Source organism: Diorhabda carinulata, chromosome 6 (genome assembly GCF_026250575.1).
Source record: "Diorhabda carinulata isolate Delta chromosome 6, icDioCari1.1, whole genome shotgun sequence".
Lineage (NCBI taxonomy): Eukaryota > Metazoa > Arthropoda > Insecta > Coleoptera > Chrysomelidae > Diorhabda > Diorhabda carinulata.
The window spans coordinates 9,607,905-9,633,395 of record NC_079465.1 but is presented as its reverse complement, the minus strand read 5'-3'; the positions used below and the strand labels follow the sequence as shown (position 1 = coordinate 9,633,395).

At 32.1% G+C, this 25,491-nt stretch overlaps 1 protein-coding gene across 1 annotated transcript in view; it reads right to left on the bottom strand.

The window, feature by feature from the left end:
- The window catches only part of LOC130895240 (thioredoxin-2-like), a 28,704-nt gene extending 7,916 nt beyond the window's left edge, over positions 1–20,788 (bottom strand). The window contains exon 1 of the mRNA XM_057802447.1: positions 20,520–20,788. Coding sequence (XP_057658430.1) covers positions 20,520–20,543 — 24 coding nt within the window. The 5' untranslated portion in view covers positions 20,544–20,788. The remainder of the gene's footprint in view (positions 1–20,519) is intronic.
- Positions 20,789–25,491: the final 4,703 nt, after the last annotated feature.

Here is a 25,491-nt window from a genome sequence, read left to right as displayed (position 1 = left end):
ACAACAGAAAGATCAATGCGTGTCATGGTTCATAGAGACGAAATCAGATACACAACTTCAACGGAACTTCAGGACTAAATTCTAAAGAGACCCACCATCCGTGCATGGCTCACAAGCTTCATAAGCACCGGATCAGTATTGCATAAAAGTGGAGACGGACGACCCAGCACAAGTCCAGAAAATGTGGAGCGAATACGGCAAACATTCCAGAACAATCCAATCAATTCGTCAGGCTTCAAGGCAACTCCAAATGCCTACTACCACAATCCTCAGGGTTCTTCATAAACAGTTGCGTCTGTATGCCTATGCGGTGCAGTTGCTGCAGACACTGTTACCAACAGATCGACCAAAACGTGTGGACTTTGCCGTAGACATGTTACAACGTATTGATCATGATTTCTTGAAAAAGGTGTGTTTCAGTGATGAGGCCACGTTCTATGTGTCTGGTACAATAAACCGCCACAACTTACGAATTTGGGGTTCAGAAACCCCACATGCAATAGTCGAGCTTCAACGAGACAGCCCAAAGGTTAATGTGTGGTGTGGTTTATGCACAACAAAATCATTGATCCTTTCTTCTTCATAGAAACCATAGTTACTAGCTGCGTGTACCTAGATATGCTTCAAAACTTTGCCCTTCCTCAGTTGGAAGAATTACAGCCGATTGTTTACTTCCAACAGGATGGTGCACAACCACACTGGTTAACAGCAGTTCGGGAACACTTCAACGAAACTTTTCCCAACCGATGGATTGAACGGGATGGCCCAATTCCATGGCCACCAAGGTCTCCGGACATAACACCCCTCAACTTCTTCTTGTGGGGTTATTTAAAGGATATTGTTTACCGGACACCAGTTAATGACATTGATGACGAAACGCCGCATTATTCAAGCTTTTAGTACTATCACAGGCGACATGTGACAAGCGTACCTGGCTTGAAATTGATTACAGACTGGAAGTGCTTAGGGCCACCAATGGTGCGCATGTTGAAGTGTACTAATAAAAAGTTTATTAGTTGCAGTAATACATACAAAAGACAGAATATAAATATCTTGTTTATTTTCTAAGTTATGAATTTTTGAAGTTGTAAAGATAATTTTGGAACACCTTGTATATTTGCGCATAAGTTAAGAGATTCTTTTTAAAATTTCAGTCACTTTGGACGTTTTACAATTGGGTGAGATTTTTTTTAAATTAGAAAAAATTGCTTCGATTCATAACTGTATATGAAATCTGGATTCACCATTGCAAAAAAATATCTTGTTTCATTGTTAAGTAGAAAAATTCAATCCTTTCAAGTCTCATGCTCATATTGCTTGTCGAAACTTCTTTTTCAATGGGCTAATTTAAATGTTTAGAAACGAACGATTCCGAATCTTTTTTATTAATAGTCATCATCTCGCGATATTGAAATAAAATTATTACCAGCAAGCTACTTTTTGTGAGTGTCTCAAGATTTCCGTCCGACAACTTTTCGTTTATGTCAGCATTTGACAGTGGGGACGCTACCCTTGGAAAATCGGAACGCATGTCGTTTTCAAGTAAACGTATTTGGTAATGACCAGCAGGCTATATGCTTATTTGTATGCAAAACACGCATGTTTATTTAAGATCAAGAAAATGTTATTGCATAATTGTACCACAAAATTTTACTAGTCAGTGGATCTGAAATTATCGATTTGATGATTACCACGAATATAATATGTATTTTTTTGCTCAATAATTGAATTAAACAATAAAGATTTAGATAGCGGCCTTGGAAATAACGAAAAAGACATGATTTCCAATTTTTCATAAGTAACGTCCCTACTGGCAAATGGGCACATAAACGAAAAGTTTCTGTGTTTCGGTATTAGAACAACGTTATTTTCGCACGCATTTTCATGTAAGAATGGACGATTTTAGTAAGTTTCTGTAGTGGGTTGGTGCCCCTGAATAACAGTTTCATTTTGACAGCTGACTGGACGATGCATTATTCAGTCATGTGTACTGTTATTTCAATGTTAAGATATTTACAATAATGAGCCCTTAGACAAAGTAAATTTAGTGATGTAATATAGTCTAGAAAGACCCAATCTGAAAATGAATGGAAAACTATCCATATATTGAAATTATTATTTGTCACTTTCTAATAAGGTAATGTAATTATGGTGGTCTAAATTGAAATTTTCTACTCCGCTTACAGGAGTGGCTTAAACAAACTTTTCAATTCCAATAATATTTCCAAAATCAACTATCAAACATGAATTAGTGGTTCCAACCAACCATATACCTTCCGGTATAATTTCCTTAATTTATTTTTCTAACAAAACAGAGAAAATAGTATAAAACACTCGTAGCAAAAGGCCATTCCAACATTTGGAATTTTTGCTGAAATGAAAAGCCTTCTTTTACTATTCCACCGCGGGCTTGTGGACTATGATATGTAATCGATTAGATCCGCGAAAATTGGGTCACAGTTTTTAAACCTCCTATAGTGAAAAGTTGCCTAAAAGAAACGTGAATAAAGAGCCCGTTATTCACTGCTTTCTTAATTATGTCGTAGTCCAAGTTTACTTTGGTTAGCTTAACAATACAATGAAAATAAAAAAATATGAAATACTTTCTCAATGCTTGGAAAAAATGATGTGTAATGTTGATAAAACATTTTCATCATGAGTATTAAAAAACATTTTCTCATGTTTGTGTAGATATTGATCCACTACAAATAAAAATGGTTAGACAATATTGATTTCTATTAAATTAATTCAAATATCTCAGTTATCAGTAAAAATTTATCGCGAAATTGCATCATAAAGTTATCAACTGAGAAATTTACTACTAGGATTATTATTAATGAGTTATCAACCTATTAGTAATTTATAAAAACTATTGGTACTACTCTCTATTATACGAGGCGATGTAATTAGGTTGCGATAATGTATCAATAAAAAATAGTAAATTAAACAAATTTTATTAGCCTCCATTAAACTATAATCAAAGTTTCCAACAACTTCTCTAAGCTACAATAATGATTTTCTTCAAGATTTGATCTCATGTTTTGAAATATAAACAGACGCAACAGACGCAGGGGACTATAGGATGGGCGAGACATCATTAAAATACGATTTTTGTCAAAAACTCTTGTACAATGAATGAGAAATTGCCCGATGCGTTGTAGTTAAGACCCATCATATCTTGGCGAGTTCTGGTCACACACGTAATGCACTCAACCTCAGCTGTATCAATACAACTATCCAGGCACTGTTTGGACAACAGGAATATATTCACGATGAATCTCCAATGATTACCTGATTCATTCAGCTCAAACAACAAACAAATCCTCACAGATCGCTTTTTGCATTTGTTGTTGTTTATGGGTAAGAACTTCTGACACCATCTTTGGGCAAATCTTCCCCATGTTTAAATTCTTGTATAACGGTTTCGTTGTCCATATTCAATTCATCTGACAATGGACGTCCATCACATGTCAAAAACTGTGACGATGGTTCCATTCAAATACTTCCAGAATTGATATAATGCATTGAAAATTCGCTGAGGTCTCTGTTTTAGTGCGAAAGAAAATTACTTTAAAGGGGAATACGTCACCGATTAACTTTATAATGAATAATTTTTTCAGCATAAGTCAGTCTACTTACTTATTTGTGATTATAATTCACTTGGTATTGCTCTTGCGAATACATTACTTGGTATTCTCTCAATGCTACTTTAATTAGCCTCTAGGTATATATTCATTCAATCGATTCAACAAAATAAACAAAACAATTCTTTAAAAACTGCCAAGAACAAAATTAATGACCACTGGCATGTTCCCAAATTGACGGTGAGCTTATTTTGACTAATCAGAACTTATTTTTCACCAAAATGCTAACAGCACTACCCATCTATATAAATTCATGTTGGATAATTTTCTAGACTAGAGCTCAACAATTTTGCAGGATGGCGCCGCTTCACATGGGAACAAAGGCGTTAAATTAAAGCAGTTCCGCTCTAGGTTGCGGTCACATCCCGAAAAGTGGCTCTCAGCGGACCGAACTTTGCGTGTACAAAGCTTCATAGCCCTGCCTCTCAAACGAGGCCATTAGCATTCCGCCCTTCAAAAAAGTTATATTATCGCTGAAAATTTTTTATTATTTCCACCAATTTATACCATGAGGGTTGTACAAAAATAATGTTCCCAATGAGCTAAAGCCTCGAGGAAAGATGCTAGGCTAAATTCGACAATTACTGCCCATAGATTGAGGTTTATAGTGAAGAGTATATGTCCGTTCCGCAGAATCGCAAATGCTATAGGGCTTTTGCTAATGGTTGCAAGGAAGTTAACGATGAAGAACGTAGTAAAAAACCGTTAATTTTGGAAGCGATTGTGCAGAAGTTCAATAGTGAGCTATTCCAAGATCGGATGGTCACTGTGCGTAAACTTGTTTTCGTATGTATTCCTGGAACTTCCCATGGTACAATTGAAGGAACAAAATATGAGTTAACAGAAGGTGAGTGCTCGTCGGGTCTCCTGGATGGTGATTGGCAGAGCAACGATTTGACTGTGCTCGCAAGTTTCTTCAACAATATGAGGGGGTAGGCAACAAGGAGAAGTTGTTTATCGCCACAAGATATGAAAGGGGGATTTTTCATTACATATCCGTGGTGTTATTCTTGTTCAGAGCCACTAAAAAAATTCAAACAAACGCAATCAGCAGGAGAGATTATGGTCGGAAGGGGGTACTCCTTAACGATTTCATGCAACTTGGGAATCGAAGGAGATGACTTCTTCACGACAACGTTCGACTGTTATGTCTCATCCCCCGTACAGCCCGGACTTAGAGTCCATCCATTATCACATTTTCCTAAAGGTAAAAGTACACTTAGGCAGCACATGCTCCCTCAATGTATAGGAAATTTCTTTAATTTAGGTATACAAAAGCTGGAGCTTAGTCTTTAAAAGTGTGTAAAGTGTAATCTTTTCAACGAGATATAAATAAGTAACAATAAACAATGTTTTCTATTTGTAAAAAATATGGGAACCTTACTTTTGGTACAATTTCGAAATATCAAGAATCGTGTTCAAGAATAATTTTATTTTGTTCAAGTTACGTTTATTTTTTAGAAAGAGTTTCTAGCTTTTCGTGGAAAGCCTGGTGCGACCAATATTTATTGTTTACCTGAGCTGAGTACCAATTATATATACTTTAACTGAGATCGAATACCCTTTGATGATAACTACTGTATATTATTTCAAACACGTCACTCATAAACAATTTTCTCCAAAAGTACTCTAAATGGTGTAATGTACTATTTTTAGCAGTTGATTTTTATGGAATTACCATTAAAAACTATTATGACGAGTGTAAATATTAATTTTTGTTTATTATTATTCATATTGTGATTAATCAAACGTTTGCATTAATACTTTTATTTATTTATGATCGTTAATGTGTGGAAAATACGATATTGCAATATGTCGCTAAAAACTTATGAGTGACGTTATTATTTAAATTTTTTGGTTGCTAAAATGGAACATTGCATAATTTTTTTGATTGTCGAACAATACGGACTCCGTCGAGTTCGTATTAAGTATGTTTTTTCAATGACCAAATTATATATTTGAAACTTTTTTATGATCACATTCCGATTAAAATCCACAACAGCCAACAACCATTACATTAATCGAAAAAGGGGTTTTTAGATGAAAGATATAGATACTTGATACTTAAAACATTCATCTTGGTCTCAAAATGAATGGAATCACGAACATTTTCGTCGATGATTTTCGAGGTGTATTAAACCAATACCAGTGTGTCGATCAACTCGCTTGGACTGTTGGTGATGAAGCACCATTTCGAGCTACCGAGCTGTTTTGCTGGTTTTCCGAATTCAATCTGTGCGTAAACTGATATGATCATCATGTGACATATCGTGAGATTGAGGTATACTTGGGCATTGGTGACGATGTTGGAAATTTTCGTACCAGGAGACAGTAAATTCCAGTCGTTTAAACTAGACACAAAAGCTCATCATATGTTTTAGATAATGATGATAACTACTGTATATTATTTCAAACACGTCACTAATAAAAAATTTTCTCCAGAAGTACTCGTCAAGGTATAATGTACTATTTTTAGTATATGGAATCACCATAAAAAAATATTATGATGATGATGAGTGTAAATACGAATTTGTGTTCATCATTATTCATATTATGATTAATCAAACGTTTGCATTAATACTTTTATTTATTTAGGATCTGACTGCATTAAATCTCGAGTATTTAGCCCGTAATGTGTGGATAAATCCGATATTTCAATATATCACCAAAAACTTATGAGTGACGTTACTATTTACATTTTTTGGTTGCTAAAATAGAACATTTCTAAATTTACTTGATTTACTAACAAAACAGAGTCGTATTAATTATGTGTTTTCAATGACAAAAGTATAAATTTGAAACCTTTTTGTAAATACATTCCGATTAAAATCCAAAACACTCAATTCCCATTACATCAATCGGAAAGTACTGTGGGTTTTACAAATGAAAGTTATTGGCGGAAATCACGTGTCACTAGATGGTGCTGAATTTGGCTTCTATAGCGATGAATAACAATACAATCTGGAAGGTGTCTGATGATGTTTAGTTTTTTTATATGTTTTTAGTGATTTTGGTAAAGTTTTATCTATTTTTGTAATTTCTGTTATTTCCTAAACGTGCTTGAGTGGTTAGAACAAAAAGTTGTGTTTAAGAATCTCTAATAACTTTTTTTAACATCATGGAATGTATTGGGAGTCAGAAGCAGATCACTAAAAGAAGGTGAAGCGGTAATTAAAGCGGGACATAAAGTATGTGCCCTCAAAGGAACAAAAAAATTAAAATTTGTGTCTGCAGTCGTCAGGTCTAACTTTTCATCCTCAACAGATAACAATTAATATGAATGATGTAATTAGAAATTGGAAATGTTTGTTCGTGAAGGAAGAGACTTGAATATATACACGAAACTACCAAAAAGATGCACAAGAGTTTTATTGGCCACCAGAATGGGATTTTATCAAGCAGTACATTTGTAACACTATAACTTTTACCACGTTTTTATTATTTTCGAAGTGCACCTTATGGATGTGTGTTTACTTTAATATTTAGACTAAAATTTCAAATAATACTTTCCATTGTTAATAAAACAACAGAACTAGTTTGTATACGGGTTTTATTGTTCACCTCTATTGAAGTTCGAAAGAAAATCGACAGATGCCGCCATCTTCGTAGTTTTCGAGAATAGGAGAAACGCACCAGCCGCAGCGTTGTCATCAACGCACGATTTATATTTGATTTGAAATAATACATTTTTGATTTAAATTGTTCAGTTACATAATTTTCTATGAAGTAAGTTATAGTTTTAGGACAAATTTGGCCCCAAAAATATAATGAAATAAATTTTTCAGTGCTAAAAGATGACTGTATAAATTTTATAAATTCCCGATGAAACATGTGAGTGGAAGAATGGTAGATAATAAGAATAATTTAAATTAAGAAGACAGACAACATAATTAACTTGTAAATAAAATTAAGAAAAAAATAAAAGGGAAATAAATACATTGAATATGGACACAATGTAGAATCAAACCGTAAAGCAAACTGGATAAAAATGATTTAATCTTGGTAGTCCTTGATCCGTTTATTAATTGATTGTACAGGATAATATCTAACAACACTTTTTAAGGTCATAAAGAATAAGGAGTTTAAATATCTTTTTTACCATAAATTTCTGCAATTTAGTGAAACACCCAGTATAGTGACATTCGTTAACTAATTTGTTTATAACCGTGAATCCCTTTCATTTGAGAACGTTTAACGGCAATTGATGTACCGGATTTCTTTTGACGATAATTTAGGTTTAGAATGTTCGATCTAATTGGATTTTTAAATCAAAATCAAAGGATTAATTATTTCAGTTCCTTCAACGAATAGAATCCTGATATTCACAACTCTAAAATAGTGATTAAATTCATAAAATGAATAACTAATGAGAATAAATCATTAATAGATAAAATAAGAAACTTAAACAAGGTTCTATATAGTCGAAAAACACTAAAAAAAACGAAAGTTTTAATAGGTATGTAAAAGCATTTTCTAGTACAATTCAAAAATATAACTTTGTTGTAGTTCTAAATAATGTGTTAGAAACTATCCCCTGTAGTTATTTGTTATTATTATATTAATATCATATAGTTCTTTTCATATCAATTGCAGGATCAATTAATATTTCATCAATTCGCACGGCACTAATACCAAATTAAGAAATGGAAAATAATGTTTACTCCCCGTATAAAATTCAGTAAACATCTAACAAACCGTTAGTCCACGTGGACTCATCATCTCCACTGTTTACCAATGAAAACATCGGATCGTAAACATAAATGCATTTCTATTGGCCGAAGCTATATGTACACAACTTCCTCTAAATATTCCTGCCAGAGACAGTCTGAGACCAGTGGCTTCGTTTGGTGAGATTTATTTATCTCATAAATTTCTTTAAATAAATAGAAATATGGGCGAATAAAGAACATAAAATTGCACAGTTTAGAAAGAATAAGAAGGAAAAGATTCGGATATACAAACACAGCAAGTTATTTTAAATATATTTGAATGTTTAAAAGGGGAGAATATTCAGCAATTTGATAATGCAATCATTATATTGACAAGCTGTGCAAAGAACAGAGTGATACTCTTCTCAGATTACCTCTTTACTATTACATGCTTAACCCTATAGAGTCTCCAGAACCCAATAAAGGGGTTGTGGAACTCGTAAAAAAAGTTTTAGCAGCAGACCGCCAAGAGTTTTGGAAAAACTGTGTTGAACATGTTATCAAAGGAGATGAATATGTGGTATCACCCTCTCTACAACCCTTCATAATTCAATCAAATAATGACTCTAGTTTAGACGATTTCGACTACCATTATTATTTATAAAAATACTTTGGCATTAAAATGTTTTTTTCTCTTGTTTTATTTGCAAAGAATTCATTTTCCTTTATGGTTTTTGTTTTGAAATTTCAGTTTCCATAAAAGAAAAAAAGGGCTCAGTTCACGTCTGGTACCCTGTTTAAACCAAACTGCCTAACAAGCAGGTACATTTTCTATGAAGTAAGTTATAGTTTTAGGACAAATTTGGCCCCAAAAATATAATGAAATAAATTTTTCAGTGCTAAAAGATGACTGTATAAATTTTATAAATTCCCGATGAAACATGTGAGTGGAAGAATGGTAGATAATAAGAATAATTTAAATTAAGAAGACAGACAACATAATTAACTTGTAAATAAAATTAAGAAAAAAATAAAAGGGAAATAAATACATTGAATATGGACACAATGTAGAATCAAACCGTAAAGCAAACTGGATAAAAATGATTTAATCTTGGTAGTCCTTGATCCGTTTATTAATTGATTGTACAGGATAATATCTAACAACACTTTTTAAGGTCATAAAGAATAAGGAGTTTAAATATCTTTTTTACCATAAATTTCTGCAATTTAGTGAAACACCCAGTATAGTGACATTCGTTAACTAATTTGTTTATAACCGTGAATCCCTTTCATTTGAGAACGTTTAACGGCAAGTTAGCAGCAAGTTATTTTAAATATATTTGAATGTTTAAAAGGGGAGAATATTCAGCAATTTGATAATGCAATCATTATATTGACAAGCTGTGCAAAGAACAGAGTGATACTCTTCTCAGATTACCTCTTTACTATTACATGCTTAACCCTATAGAGTCTCCAGAACCCAATAAAGGGGTTGTGGAACTCGTAAAAAAAGTTCTAGCAGCAGACCGCCAAGAGTTTTGGAAAAACTGTGTTGAACATGTTATCAAAGGAGATGAATATGTGGTATCACCCTCTCTACAACCCTTCATAATTCAATCAAATAATGACTCTAGTTTAGACGATTTCGACTACCATTATTATTTATAAAAATACTTTGGCATTAAAATGTTTTTTTCTCTTGTTTTATTTGCAAAGAATTCATTTTCCTTTATGGTTTTTGTTTTGAAATTTCAGTTTCCATAAAAGAAAAAAAGGGCTCAGTTCACGTCTGGTACCCTGTTTAAACCAAACTGCCTAACAAGCAGGTACATTTTACTGGTCTAATTACGTTTTATAATTTAATATTCAGTTGTAGCAAATTAACGAGGTATAAGTTCCCCAAGTATGACTACAATTAAGTGCATCTGTCTAAATAACGGCGTATAATGCCCTCCAATTTATAATAATTCCATAGGGTTTTAACGAATACTTTCTTGCATAAGATTTACATATTTTTAAAAGTATTTATAAAAATAATAAATTTATAAAATGAGGTATCTACGTCTATGGTACATCAAACAAAATTATATCTATATCTGCTTACTAATTCCTTATTTTTTGCATTAAACAATGAATATCATATGGATGAATGAACGACATTTTTCCAATGTGTCGTTGGAAAAGGAAACTAAATGAAACGAAAAAGTGCGTATTAAATTGTGTTTTATTTTGTCGGTAACATTCATTTTGGCGTGATCTTTGGTGGTGTGAGATTGGGTTTTGTATTTGCCAATTTAATTCTTCATTTCAATAATTCTATTCAACAATTATTTTTATCATTTTTAATCGTAAGTATGAAAGGTTTGACGCACATTTTCAATTGTAATAATTTTTTTGTTCAGGTATGTTCTTGAAAATGCATGCAAAAAGAGTTCGTAGTGTCAATTTTGGGAAAGAATAACAACATATTAATTGAGAAAGTGAAGAAATATAAAGATGTCACTGAAAATAAAGTAACAAACAAATTTCTCGGAATGAAAACGTTAGAGTTTATTTACTTTAAGATAGAGGCATGAAAAAATGTTGGAAGTGGATTCAACACAGAAATGTCCGTACGGGAAAATGTACACCCAATTCTAAAATTACATAGTACAATAAGATAATTTAATTGTGGGAATCATATTTTTTTTCACCTATTTATTAATAATTCTATTTCATCCCAATATGATTCAATAATGCCTTAAATGTATGCTTAGTTATTCAAAATCGTTCGAAAAAATCAAAGTCCAAAGTCATATATTTCTAAATAGTTTTGTCGATATATTTTTCGTCTTCAGACAATATTTTCCTCTTCGGATAAAGTTGGGCCGGAACTTAATGTAGCACGTCATATAATCATTGTGCTATAAACCTTTTATAGTTTAAAACTTATTAAAAGGACATCTGGGTCAGATTAGAATTATGCCCGCACGTTAACAATGTAATCCATTATGTTTCAAAGTTGAACTTAACTAAATCCTTGGGTTATTTGATATCTTTTTAAGAAGGAATAAGATAAGTAAAGTGAATAAATTAAAAAATAAGACTATTCATCTTTGTAAATGTGATTAAATGTTTAGTTATAAAAATTGTTAAGGAAGAAAATGTTTACACAATATGATAATTCCAAGGAATTAAAGTTGTTTATAATTAAAATTAAGCTTAAAGAATCTATTTGATTCAATTATTATCGCAGTATTAATACAATAGCGGAAGAGTTTAAACTTCGCAGCGCTGGGCACTCACGAATGGTTGGTCATGTTCGGTTAAAGTCTTCAATCATGCCTATTAAGTGGAGCAATTGCTTAGTAAGGGAAGCAGAAGGTCCATCTTTGTGTGCCTTAGCTTGCATCATGACAGGTGTTCGAGCAGATGGTTAAGAGATTTGAAAACAACACTTTTAGCTATGCCAAGAATGGGTTCCGGGCCCATTGGTGGATTTGCTGATCCCAATTTGGCAATCGAGTCCTCTTCATCGTTGCCCTTGTTGTCTGAGTAACCGGGCAACCAAGCGAGCTGGACCTTGCAGCCATAACTTAACAGTTCTTTTCTATACTTACACTAGCGCAAGTTATTGCGTTTTGATTTTATGACAGCTCTACTGTCCGAGCGGATTATTATTTTGTGTCTATGGTGTCGATTGAGTATCGCACGTCCACATTACATAATAGATACTTCGGTTTTTAAGAAGAAAGGACTTAAAATCTGAAATCACTCCCTCATATTTTATTATCCTTTTCGCCTTGTCGTAGCCCGTATTAATCTTAGTTTAAACACTAACCAAGTAATCTTATTTGAGTTGGGAACGGGACAATGCCTTGAAGCATGACTTCTAGGATTTCCCTACTAATTTGTATAGCTGCCATCCGGAAAGGATATTTAGCCTACTTCGTTGCTGGAATCTTCAGACAGAGCCTTGTAGAGGCGCTCCGTCGGAGATATCTTTGTTATACAAACCAAATGAATGTCTGACATAGCCACATTTCGTGAAAAACACAGAAATTTTCAATCACAAACGCGACAATTAAATTAGTCCATTCGGCAGCAGTGGAAAGCACCTCTTGGTAGGTTTGCAATATGGCGATTTGGTGAACACGCGCAGCTTGGAATAATAATTTCGGAGAAATATTTAATTTAACATGGATTTATGATTGCATTGTTGACAAAACTGGAACGTAAGTTTCAGGACGCCAATAAGCATTAGAAGAAACAATACAAAGGATGACACAAAACTATGCTATACTCGGGACCTGATATTAGAAATAAATGTAATAATAATGGGATCAAAGTGCAATCTTGAACTGAAAGTGCTTTTTCAGTTCGGTTATTTTGTTGAAATAAACAAAAAATAAAAATTACTTGCGCCTGAAATTTTCTGAATGTATTTGCCTTGCAAGTATTTAATCCCCTCGCAGTGCTTAACACGATCCTGTTTGATATTAAGATGTAACTCTATCTCATTCGGGGTTATATTGTGAATACACAATTTCAGACTTGTCAGTTTCTAGCGTGACAATAAATAATTATTTTGTTTCTGTATAATAGTTTTATTACTATCACTTATGGAGGATATTCACAATAATAAACAAAACTCTTATTAAAAAAAAATAGAAGTATTGAGTTTATAAATCACAGAATCCATAGAAGTAATTGATGGGTTTTTAATTTGAGTTGAGGTACATTTTCAGGAACTATATCTATGAGTGGTTTTCGAGTATTATTTAATTTTATTGCATTTAAAATATAAAAAGACTTTATCAATGATTAATTATTTATTTACTAATGTTGTAATATATTATATTAATTTTAAAATCTTGTTTATATTTGATCTTGGAAAATACTACTGAAGTATCTAAATTATTAATAATCTAATACGGTTTTCTGTTTCCGACCTCAACCCGAAGATGTCAACACTTATAATGTTGAGAAATATATTTGCGCATGTGATTTTAGTGATTTGTATAGTTATGTCGTTGTGAAGATTTTATAAAAATCTGAAAAATTGAGTATAAAACAGTCATTAGATACTTGTTGAGAGACAATAGGCCTACGCAGGAGTTAGACACTATGTACGAGGACTCTGAATATCACTTATGACCGTCAAATTTTGGACAGATGAATTCAAGAGAGAGAGAGAGACAGAGATAAATGCTTTATTGTCAAAAAATTGTCACAATTTGTAGACGATAGCTTGTAAAAACTAAAAAATAGACATACATAAAAATAACTAAATAAAGATACAAATAAAATAGAGTTTCAATATACAGAAGAAAACAACATTGAATTACAAAATTTAGATAATAGTAAAAGGTAATAATTAGTATTAGCAAAATTAAACTAGTATGCAACATGTCCGGAATTAAATATTATTATTAGAATAGAAGTGGTTTACAGACTAGTAAATATGGGAATAAGGAAAAAATAGTCAGAATTATTAATCATTTATGGAAGTCTCTGCTGTGAGTCCTGCTGTTTAGTCCGAGTGAATATTTAACACCTTTTTTTTGTAATTTGAAGATTCGCTCAAATTGAGTCGAACCTCACTACAACCTACAATGAGTAGGATTTTTTTGTTGAGACTACGGTTTTTTGGGATAGTCAAGGGATTTTGTCCATCAAATATCTTCAAAAATGTAAAACAATATGAAGTATTACGCATCATTTTTCGAAAATGTAGAAGGAGAAATTGCATGAAAGCGACAACGTTTAAAGAAAAATCAAGTACTTTTCCGTCAGCCACCAGGACAACGCACCTTCTCACTCTCACTCTCTGTGATAACCAAGGCTAAAATCCATTAATTTCACTTGGAATTGACCACCCACCACCCACCGTATTCACCAAATCTGAACCCTACCAACTTTATTTTTGTTTCCTAACCTTAAATTTTTACTTATGAGGGAGAAATTTTCATCATGCCCATTATCGAATACGCATACGTTTATTTTGAGGAGAAATATGTCAACTATTATTTGAAGGGTTAGAAATTCATCGCTTGAAAAAATATGTAGACTTAGAAAGTGAAAAATAATATTGATAATGGAAAAATTATGTCTTGCTTCTTTGTTAGATCTTAAACTTTCCATATCGTACAGTGGTGTAACTACAGGGTGTCAAGTCAGTAAAATCAAAATCTTTATTTGTTATCAGAATGATAAATGCACCATATAAAAGTTAGCACAATTTGATACATTAGATAAACAAATTGGTCTTTTGCTAAAACTGAAAAACACTGAAATTAACTTGAGTCAGTTCAGAATTTGCGGAGCGGGTGTGGTGACATACAGCTTAAAAAAACTAGGAGAGTGGAATCGTATGATTCAGAAGTCACCGACTGCACTGTCTTTAAATCAGGTCTCTCTGATCTTGAAGCAGTATTAACAAAATTTTTGGTAAAATTCAGTACTAAAAATGATTCTCGCAAATTATTCCGTATCTTTGCAAGCACCATTGTCAAACAACTGACCAAACAGCTGACTGGAACATGCTCTCTGGTGATATGGACAAGATTCATAGAAACACTAAATAGTCTGACATCAAATTCTTTTTTCATCAGGCGTATTGAAAATAAGCAAAGTAAACCCTGGTTCAGTACAGATTTACGTATATCTGCATAGAGCATGCGATCTTTATCTCATCTTCGTAAATTCTCGGATAGTGTTTTCTTCATAACACAATAACAGCTGCCAGATATTTATTATAATAGACGACTCGTCAATTCTTGTAATTTTTCTAAAGAAACACGGTCCATTGTGAATGATCTAAGAAATAAAGCTTCTTCATAATTACTTTGTGAATGTAGACAAAAATTTATCAAATTCTCATGATCCGCTTTCATATCTCAGGGGAATACCTGAGATGGATGTACCTTACCAACAGAAGTCAGCTTGTAAGGGTTGATACAATGATGTTTTCCTGCAAGCAAATAGAATGTGGAGTGCTCCAAGGCTTTGTTACTTTTGTTTATAAAAATCAAATTTCTCCTATTTTGCGCTGAGATCAGTTTCCAAAAAATCGAACTTATCTACCTCCTTAACGCAGTTTATTATGCACTGCAGGGACTTCTTTAAAAGATAAAATATTCTGACTCTTCCTTCATTATTTCTTTCAATCCGTTTGCCTAATTCGTAAGTAGGCTTCTCCAATTTAAGAAACATTGTTGCACAGCTATCAACTTAGGAAAGCAGAGCACGACCTTTACCTACCCAGTCCATGTTTAGAATTAGTAAAGGGCACAATATTTCACAATGCCAAATGAAATAAAATCGTTATCATCTTTTCCGGAATTTCGCAATAATTTGAGAGCATATTTACTGCAAAGTGCCTTCTAGTCAGTAAACAACTTCTAATAAAAATATATAATTTCGGGCATGCTGCACACTAGTTTAATTTTACCAATACTAATTATTACCTATAATTTTGTTACTCATTGTGGTTTTATTCTGTATATTGAAATTTTATTTTATTTGTATCTTTATTTAGTTATTTTTAGCTTTGTTTTTTAGTTTTTACAAGCTTTTGTCTACAAATTGTAACAATTTTTTGACAATAAGGCATTTCTCTCTCTCTCTCTCTCTCTCTCTATCTGGTAATCAACCTTTTGGAGGTTACATCGACAACAACATAAATATAAAGTTGAAACGAGAAACAAAAATTGTAGAAATACCTAATTAACAAGAATAACTTTATCATAGAAGGTGTTAACGATATTACAAGTACAACCATGACAGTAAGTACTACTTATAATTTGTCAAGCGCAGAAAATTCACCTGTAACTTTTATTAATAGTTGTAGACATAGTATATAGAATTATCTTCGCGAGTAATGGCTATTACCTGCTCATAGAATAATATACTATTAATGAATCAAACAATTGAACTGAAAATGAAATAATATCAAATGATAATGAATATGAAACGATAATAGATAATTAAACTTGAGGAACGTCCATCTATGTAGGAGGCAACCTATTTATTGTTATGTGTTATTTTCATTACAAATGATAAAGAAACATTTTTCGTCTGCATTATGTCACATCTATCTTCCCTCATTTAAAAACAAATAGGGTATGGAACTCGCTGGTGCGAGAGAGGAAAACGAAGCGTAGCGCACTCTATGGGTACATTATCGCAACTAATACGTTTATAGATTTGACTAGAGGCTATGGTATCCAGCCAATCACAGAAAAGCACTGACATAATATGATGGATACCTATCAACAACAAATTGTTAACCTCATTGTGGCACGTGTGGTCCTACTCACATACAGAGTTATTTTGATAGCTGAAATGGGTGCGAAAAAGTGTTTAGTGTCAAATTGTGGTTAGACAACTAAAACGTAAAGATGTTAATATTTACTAATCTAAATTTCTCATTTATATATCAAAGGAAAGTGTTGGTTATTTATGTTGAAGTTGTACTTATTTTAGGTTACAGTGGATTTACATCCAACATCATTTAGGTTAATACAACTTCATTAAATTGTTTTGAAAATTAACCGAACGAAAGAGGTTATCAAGATACAATTTGAAATATGCTGCCAAAAGCGTTTAGTATAACTAATGAACCCAAAGATGGCGCATAAACGGAAAGTCAAGTTGGCTATTAAAAACAGATAAATAGTTTTCCGAAAATCTAATAATTACATCAATGACATTATGAGAGGCTGCTAAATAAAAGCGGATGTGGATTAATTGGCATATCTAAATACTCACACCAAGTTCATTTTCTTTGTTCAAATTTTTTCATTCATTTTATGTTGTAAATTGTTTCATATGAACCGAATAATGCACCATAAACTTCACATGTTTATTATGTAACGGAATGTTAGGCGTTTATTCGAAATATAATTACAATAACCTCGAAATACCATTAGTATACCGGGCGAGTTATATATCAATTTATAAGGGATCGTTCAACGATATCAGTACGATTCGTCAATATTCACAATAAATGTAACACACTATGTATCATTCCACATAAGGCACTTGGTAATCGCGAGCGTTAGTTGACGTCACTTTTCACGTCAAGCTTACTCGCCCAAGCAATCATAGTGGATCAGAGTAGACTTTCATCAATAATTCAACGATGAACACTTTTTATAATAATCTTTCATACCGTTTGTCAACATACTACTGCATATTTTCACTAATTTGCTATAAGATTTGCAACTCGAAATGCGTTCAATCCATACTTTTCTAGTGAAATTAAAATTTCGGGGGTCACGGTGGTGGGCGTCGAAGCGAGGAAGTGAAATGCACAGTCAAACGAACAAATATTAAAAATACAGCACGAAATTGTTACCACATGAAACCACTGTACGCAATATTATACATATGTTCAAGCGATAAACATATTAGTACACTGCCGTATAAAACTAGTCATAGAGTAAATTACATAAATGCTCTGTTCCTGACTCATTTAAAAGTCCAAACAATTTCACAACACCACTGCACGTTATATACAATGTATAGACTTTAAGCTAGTGCCTCTGTAGTTCAATTTCGAGTTAGATCTACATATCAAAAGTATCGAGAACTGTGCGGAGACTGAATACTTGCATTTAAAAGATGTAACCCCATGTGTAAATTCACAAAGATTTGGTAGATACATTGGGGGAGCCTGCAGAACCAGATGACATAGAACAAAGATGGTGCTACCACACGCAATTCATTAATCTGATTTCAAAACCTACAATCGAGCAATTTCGAACAGCAACAAGAGTTTTGATGCACCATCCTGTTAAAAAAAAAAGCATATTTCATTGAATTTATTACCAACTGCATTTCTTATTGCGGGAACTATTTGGTCAGTTCAAATTGCCTTCTAAAAAGGTTGGTCCAATACTCAGATACTTCACTGATTAACTCCATCATATATCTTAAGAGTAGTTCCACAAGCAAATACTATCTAATAAAATGGAGTTTTAATCTAATTTTTGCAATATGATTCCACAAAATCATCTCCAAATAATTCTTATACTAGCGCTACTTTGAAGCAATGAAACTCATTCTTCTTGATAATATTCTAGAAAAATCTTACATTGACATCAAGTTGAAATGCACTTTACCGAATGTATGTACTATGCAAGAATTTTGCATTAGTTATGTTTGAACTCACTTTTTATACTCTCCTAAAGTTGTTTTGGTAAATTTATTGCGATTTCTATGGCCAGATGGCAAGATGGCCACAGATGTACCTGACCCAACAAAGAAAATACAAAATTTTTGGAAAAAAATCTGTTTATTTTTGAATGTAATCTCCTATTAGCTCCATACACTTTTCCGAGTGATGTTCAATAAATTTCATAGCCGTTTTATAATAAGAATTGTCAAGCTCCTCATTGTTGCGAAACTTCTGACCACCTAGCCCGAAAATAATCAGAAGGGCCATTGTAATAAAGGATATGTGTGCTGGTGCATTGTCTTGATGAAACAACTTTTTTCTTAGCCCAATGCGTCCGTTTTCGCTTGATTTATTCGTTCAATTGTTCCATTGTGAATAAACGCAGCACTCTTCAAACGCACAGCTTTCTCAAGTCCAAATTTTTAGTTAATATGATAAAAATAATATAATACTATTTGAAATGCCTACTATAACTGCTAACTCCCATACTTTAAGTCGACGATCATCCAATACCACTTTGTGGATTTTATTCCAACATTTCTGGAGTCAACACCTTATTTGGTCGACCACTGTGATGCTGGTCTTTGCAGGTCGAACGTCCTCGTTTAAACTCTGATACCCAATATTTCACTATTGATAATGAAGGAGCATTCTCACCCAGAATAAACTCTAGTTCAGCTTCTATATTGGTTGGGCTAACGTCTATCAAATTAAAGTGTTGTATCACATAAAATTATCTGTATACATACTGTAAACCTAACAGAAATCAAAATATCAATAACTTATGTGACTTTATGAACACATTGTATAATATTGTTAAGCCAATATTTAAAACATTCCAATGAATCAAATTTCAACACAATATGACCGTACTATGTGGCAAAAAAGTTAACAGACATTTAAGTATTTATTTGAGCGACAATACTAAATCGGAAAGTGAAGAGGAAGTCGATGATAATGACATTGATTAGGTTACTTTTAAATAATGTATTATTAAAACTCAATAAATATTATATACAGTACATGTATTTCAAGCTACCTCACCAATTATCAAAATATCAAATTAGTTCTTTAATCAAATTGTTTGTTAAATTAACCCATTAATCTACATCTACACACGAATCGCACATACAGTTTGCATTTTTTTTCCTGAACACTTTATCTGCCTGGGCACAGCCCTGGGCATAAGGCAACCAAAAGTTTACCCGTCGGCCATGTCTTGTTCTGTTAGCTGTGCCTCAAGTAAAAAATGAACCATCTAAATAAATCTATGAATAAATTCTAGAATTGATAATATCAACTTTTTCTGATTGAAAACGCGATTTTTTTTGATAAATTATCAGTCGATCGGTATTAGCAAAAGATTCATGTTCACTTTAAAACAAGTTAGACAATTTGCATCAGTGGCAATTCCCAAGATGTGACTCAATACTTTTAATAGATATGAGAAAAACACCTACCTAATGACCCTGAACAATTTTTCGTTTATTGATTTCAAAAAAAAATGACCTATTTCAATTTTTTATGCAACTTTGGTTTGCAGATACTGTTCATTATCAAACAACCATATTTTTAAATACTTTTTCTTTTAATACATACATATTTCAGCTACCCACTGAAACAAAAAACCGCTGGGAAGAAATAGTGATTAGAAACAGGTTCGATTGTGGTATCCCAATCAAATTATTAATTTTCTTATAAAATTATTGAATTGCTGTAAATTATTTTACTAAACTGGTTTGTAATATTATACCACACAGAACTAGATCGCTAAACATTCCAAGAAAGCCGGTACAACTTATTAAGACCAATCAATAAATCATAATTTAATAAACGAAAAAATCCACATGGCAACTATTCTAGTTGATGTTTAAAACTAATATTTAGACAAATTATTTTATCGTGAACCTTGAGTATATCTTTTGTTACTAATTTGAAGTAAATTTTTTCAAGGAATGATTTCACACCACACCTCGATAAGAAAAAAATGAAGTTTTGATAGTTTACATTTACAACGATATTTCTGAATAACATGTATGAAAGAGATATTTGTTTTGTACTTACTTTATCTTTGATTTGATGAACCATTTTCGGTTGTTTTTTGAACGTTAGGGTCTAGTAAACGTGACTCTTAAGATGGAGCTGACGACACAGATCAACCACAAACAGAGTTGCCTTGAAATATATAACAGTTGCTTTACGAATGACGAATGTACATAAAACTAATTATTTTATTTTCTATGAGCGTTCTATTGCCATCTCTCTTTTTTTAAATGCAGCCGAATGAAACGATAGAATTTAGCGCATGTCATTTAGTGCCGGGTTGATTCAATGAGAATCCGCATGAGGTCAGACTTTTATCTTTATCGTGAATATTTTTATACTTTATTATGTCCCATTGGTGTCCTTTCGAAAAACGAGAATGGGCGTTGGCAATTGATTATTCAGTTAGTAAAGGATTAGATGTTTATAATAATTAGAGCGTTAACTACTCACTACAGTTGGAAATTGTCAAATATAATAATTATGTTAAGTAGAACTGTTGTCCTTATTTATAACTGTTGGTAATTTTATCTGCTTAAATTATTTTACAAGGGTTATGCGTTTTTATAATTGATTTGTAGTAGAGAAAATTGACAGAAATATGTGAAAAAACTAATATTTAAGTGAAAAATTCATATTTCAGAAGATTGAAAAATTACAAATGAAATATTTTTCAAATATCATTACAGAATAACTTTGTTATTTGTGCGCAAGTGTCGTAATTTCTTCCACAAAAGTTTATAACTTATATAACCAGTACTAAAAACAATTTTTCATTACATATCTTTGGCTGGATTATGCAAATCTAATTAGCATCTTTATTAAGACGTACTTATGTAATCAAATACGATAACGCTTTGATGTTACTCGATATTAATAGCATTCGTAGAACGTATTGTTTTTGAAGTACTGCACACGCCTTGTCACTATCATAAGAATTATGAATTAAATATTAGTTAATTTTAAGTAAATCTTATTTGAAAACCATTTACACGTGTATGAATGAGCATTAAGAACTTAAATATTGATTAGTTTCAATGGTTTTAGTTTTCAAATAAGGAAACTAAGTGTATCATATTGATTGTCTAACTTTAGAAAAATAACATGTAGGACAAAGCAAATAGTCTTAATGGTGAATTGAAAAAGTGGGAAGTATGTTGTTATTGTCACAAACTAAGAATCTACTTAATTAGCGACCTCGAAATAAGATAAAAAAATATGTTTTTAATAATCTGAAAATAATAGCTTCTATACGTACAATGAATTTGATGAAATGTAAAGATATTTATTTTATCTAGTTGAAAAATATATATGAGCTTAATGAAATGAATGCAGCCAACATAACACGGTACAAATTTACATATAAATATCAAGTAGAAATATATATTTCGAAATATGTGGGATCTATTGCAGAAAATATTCAGGAAATCAATAGTTTGATAGAATATTTGATATTATTAGAGATAAAGTTTACATATTCGCTTTGAATTTGAAGTAAATGTCTAGCGCCAGAGTTCTAGAAGAGATTTGCCTGGATTTGGATGTAAACAAAAGTTATATAATCGTTGCCAGATATATTATGAGTTTTTCTAGTGGGAAGGAGCTTTCGAATACTTATGTATTGATCGTCATGAAGAAGTGCGGCTTTTTAAAATTGGTCATTTCTTTTAAAAACCATTAAATTAATCGATTTCAAAAATAAATATAGCTATTTCTATCAAGCAATTTCATAGGTGATCCTGATATAAATACGCACCTCTAGAATAAACATTGTAGTATATCTATAAAGTCATAATAAATAGATAAACTGAATAAAATACTCCGTAATTGGTAAAATAACCATTTTTAATAAAAAAATAATGATTCGTCGTTAAAAGCTATGGATAATTGGTGATACAAACAATCTGACTATAACTAATATTAAGTGTTTTTTAATAAAAGCAATAATCATATCTCAATTTTCAAAATTGTTATTGGTAATTTTATACTTTCGCGGTTCCCTCGTTTTTTGGCTCTAGAAAATCGAAAAATCATCCGATTTCTATAAATTTTTTATTAAAATCTTCGTTTTACGGCAGATTTATGAAAAAAATATCTCACCTGGAAATTTCATATAGTTTTATGACTTTAAATGTGATCACTTCTTTGCATATAATCGTTTATAACTTTTTTACAAAGCATCCAACGCAGTTCATATATTTTTTTTATTAATCTACATCAAAAACGAGCATGTTGGAAAAAAAAATTTTTGTTCATTCATTTTTTATCTCTAACAGTCAACCTTAGTAAGATACCATTTTTTTAATGGTAAAAATTTTGTACAGTGTACAATATTGAAAGTTAACTTTTAAGATTGTACACTTGATTACAATAAGTGATATAATAAAGGTACAAATGATTATATGTGAGAAAAGGTCAATTTAAGAGAAATTGTTATTATTTTTAATAAATAATAAATAATAAATCAACATTTTTGTATACTTTTTTTTCAATTTGCTCTTTTTTTGTTGAAAAAATTAAAAAAAAAACATAATAACTTCATTTGATTATTTGGAAAAAAGTTATCAACAATTATACGTGAATGAGTGCATTTTCATGAACATATATACCTATATAAGGTTTCATTTTTTTTCCCATAACTTTTTTCGTAAATCCGCCGTGAAAACGGAGATTTAAAAAAAATTCATCGAAATTGGATGATTTTTCGATATTCTAGAAACAAAAAACACGAGGGGATCGCGAAAGTATAAAATTACCTTATTTTTTTACGTGATGTGCATTGGTGGCACTTAGAATTGTAGAGTATCATTGCCTAACCTAACCTATCCTCATTGATTATTTTGTCTATATATACTATAATTTTTAGACTAGGCTGTACTAGTTTATTCTTGAGTGTGCGTATTTATATCAGGATCAACTAGTTTGGCCTATGATAAACTGGTTTATCCTATAGGGCTAAGGACAAATCAATTAATCAGGCGATACTAGTTAATCCATCGCATATAGCTAAACTAGTTTGTCCTGAAATCGGGTCAAGTCGAAACTTCAATCTTTATCAATTATTAAATAAAACTAATATTAAAACAGAAGAGACATAAAATCAAGAACATTTATATTTTATTGAGTATTTTGTGCACAAGACGTTTATGAGCTTGAAACACAAAAATCAATCAGAACCATATATGTAATACTCCTTTATGGACAGTGGTATGGGAAAAAACGTCCCTACGTTACGGTGCCGATAATATTCATTTTCTCTCTCGTTCGAGACATTTTATCTATACTGCGCATGCTAGAGAGTGCGCATATCCAATCTGGAACCTCGTAGGATAGAGAAATCGTCGCCATTCTGTCTTCCTTAGTCGGAACAGCTTCCACCTATAGAAATTGTCCATATAGAAATATTACATATATGATTAGAACAAACTTCGGTGCGAATGTTTATTTGTTGCTGGGTCGAAACAAAAGATACCTGATTAATTTATTACAAAATAGCAATACTATGGAAGTACTTCTTTATAACTATACTTTTTAACATAGATTACCTCCTTGTGTCCTTTTATACTGTCCTTTATTGAGTAATAATGCATATTCTCAATTTGTTTCCGTATCCAATAACGGATGATAATATTATTTTAAACAGCTCGGTCTAAATAAATTTGAAATAAGTGCCGACATAACCTCAATCCTACAGTTTGTGTTTAATGTACCATTTTGAAGCTCTCGAAACCAAAACATTCATTTGGTGTTTGAGAGGCACGCAGAAAACGCTATTGTGTTTGGTGTCCAGATCTCAAAACGACAATTTGGAACTTGAAGTTTGAAACATTGCTCACGTATGTGATCGATTACATGCTCAAATTGTGACATTGGAAAGCAACAAATATAAGCAATTGTCAATGTTCTTAAATGTTTAAAATAATTTCAGGATGTGTTCTAGAATTTATACAACATATCGAAATAAAACTATTAATTTGGTTCTAAATGATTTTTATTATATTTATACAAAAAAATATAAATTGATATAGGATGATTTTTCTTCTAGTCATTACAATTGCTCCATTCCTATACTTAAAATTCAATTTTGCACATACAGTTCGCAAATTTTTATTCATTGCTCAATAAGAGCTCCAGACAATTGTAGCAAAGCTTCCGATGTATGAAATCTCTCTCTAACGGCTGTCCCAAGTACATTTTCAAATGTGTTCTATTCAGAATGGGTAACCATGCTGGTCAATTAGTTACATCGATACTGGCTTTCCCGCCACACTGCATGTGACATTAATATGCAATTATTGCCCATAAATGAGCCGAAGGGAATCACATTTGAAGAAGCATGTTGTATAATACGCAGTCTGGTACGTCGTCGAAAAATTATTTCCTCTCAAATCATAATACATTCTTAACCGAAGGGCATCCAATTGATAAATGTGGTCCTGTTCAAACCAGGTTTCAGGACTTATACGACCCTTATACGACTAACATTCGTTGAAATGCCTTGTGATTTGTGGTTCCCAATGCCCAAATATTTACTTAGTTTTACCTGTTTATCGTTGAAATCGTTGGAGGTATAATCAACTTATATAAAAAATAAAAAAGTAATAATTTATGGGTACAACCCTGTCAAATAAAAATGAAGAGCGGATAGAAATGAAAAGAGAATAGCCAAAAAAAAGTGAAGCCAATGCTGAAGAAACAAAACTGGTTATATGGGAAAGGAAGGTATTGAGGGCAGTTATTGGTGAATAAAAACAAGTGAAGAACTATGGAGAAGAAGAACTGAAAGATTTGTACGAATACCCATCAATAACAAGATACATAAAAGCCCAAAGAGTAAGATGGTTGTGGCCGGAAAAGAGATTTGCAAAAGAGACTATTAAAAAAGAAGGGGAAGGAGGTACAAGAAGTGAAAGACCAAAGAAAAAATGATTAGATGCAGTTTTGAAGGATATTAGAGAGGTAGAACCGAATCGGAGCGCAAAAGTAAAAAATC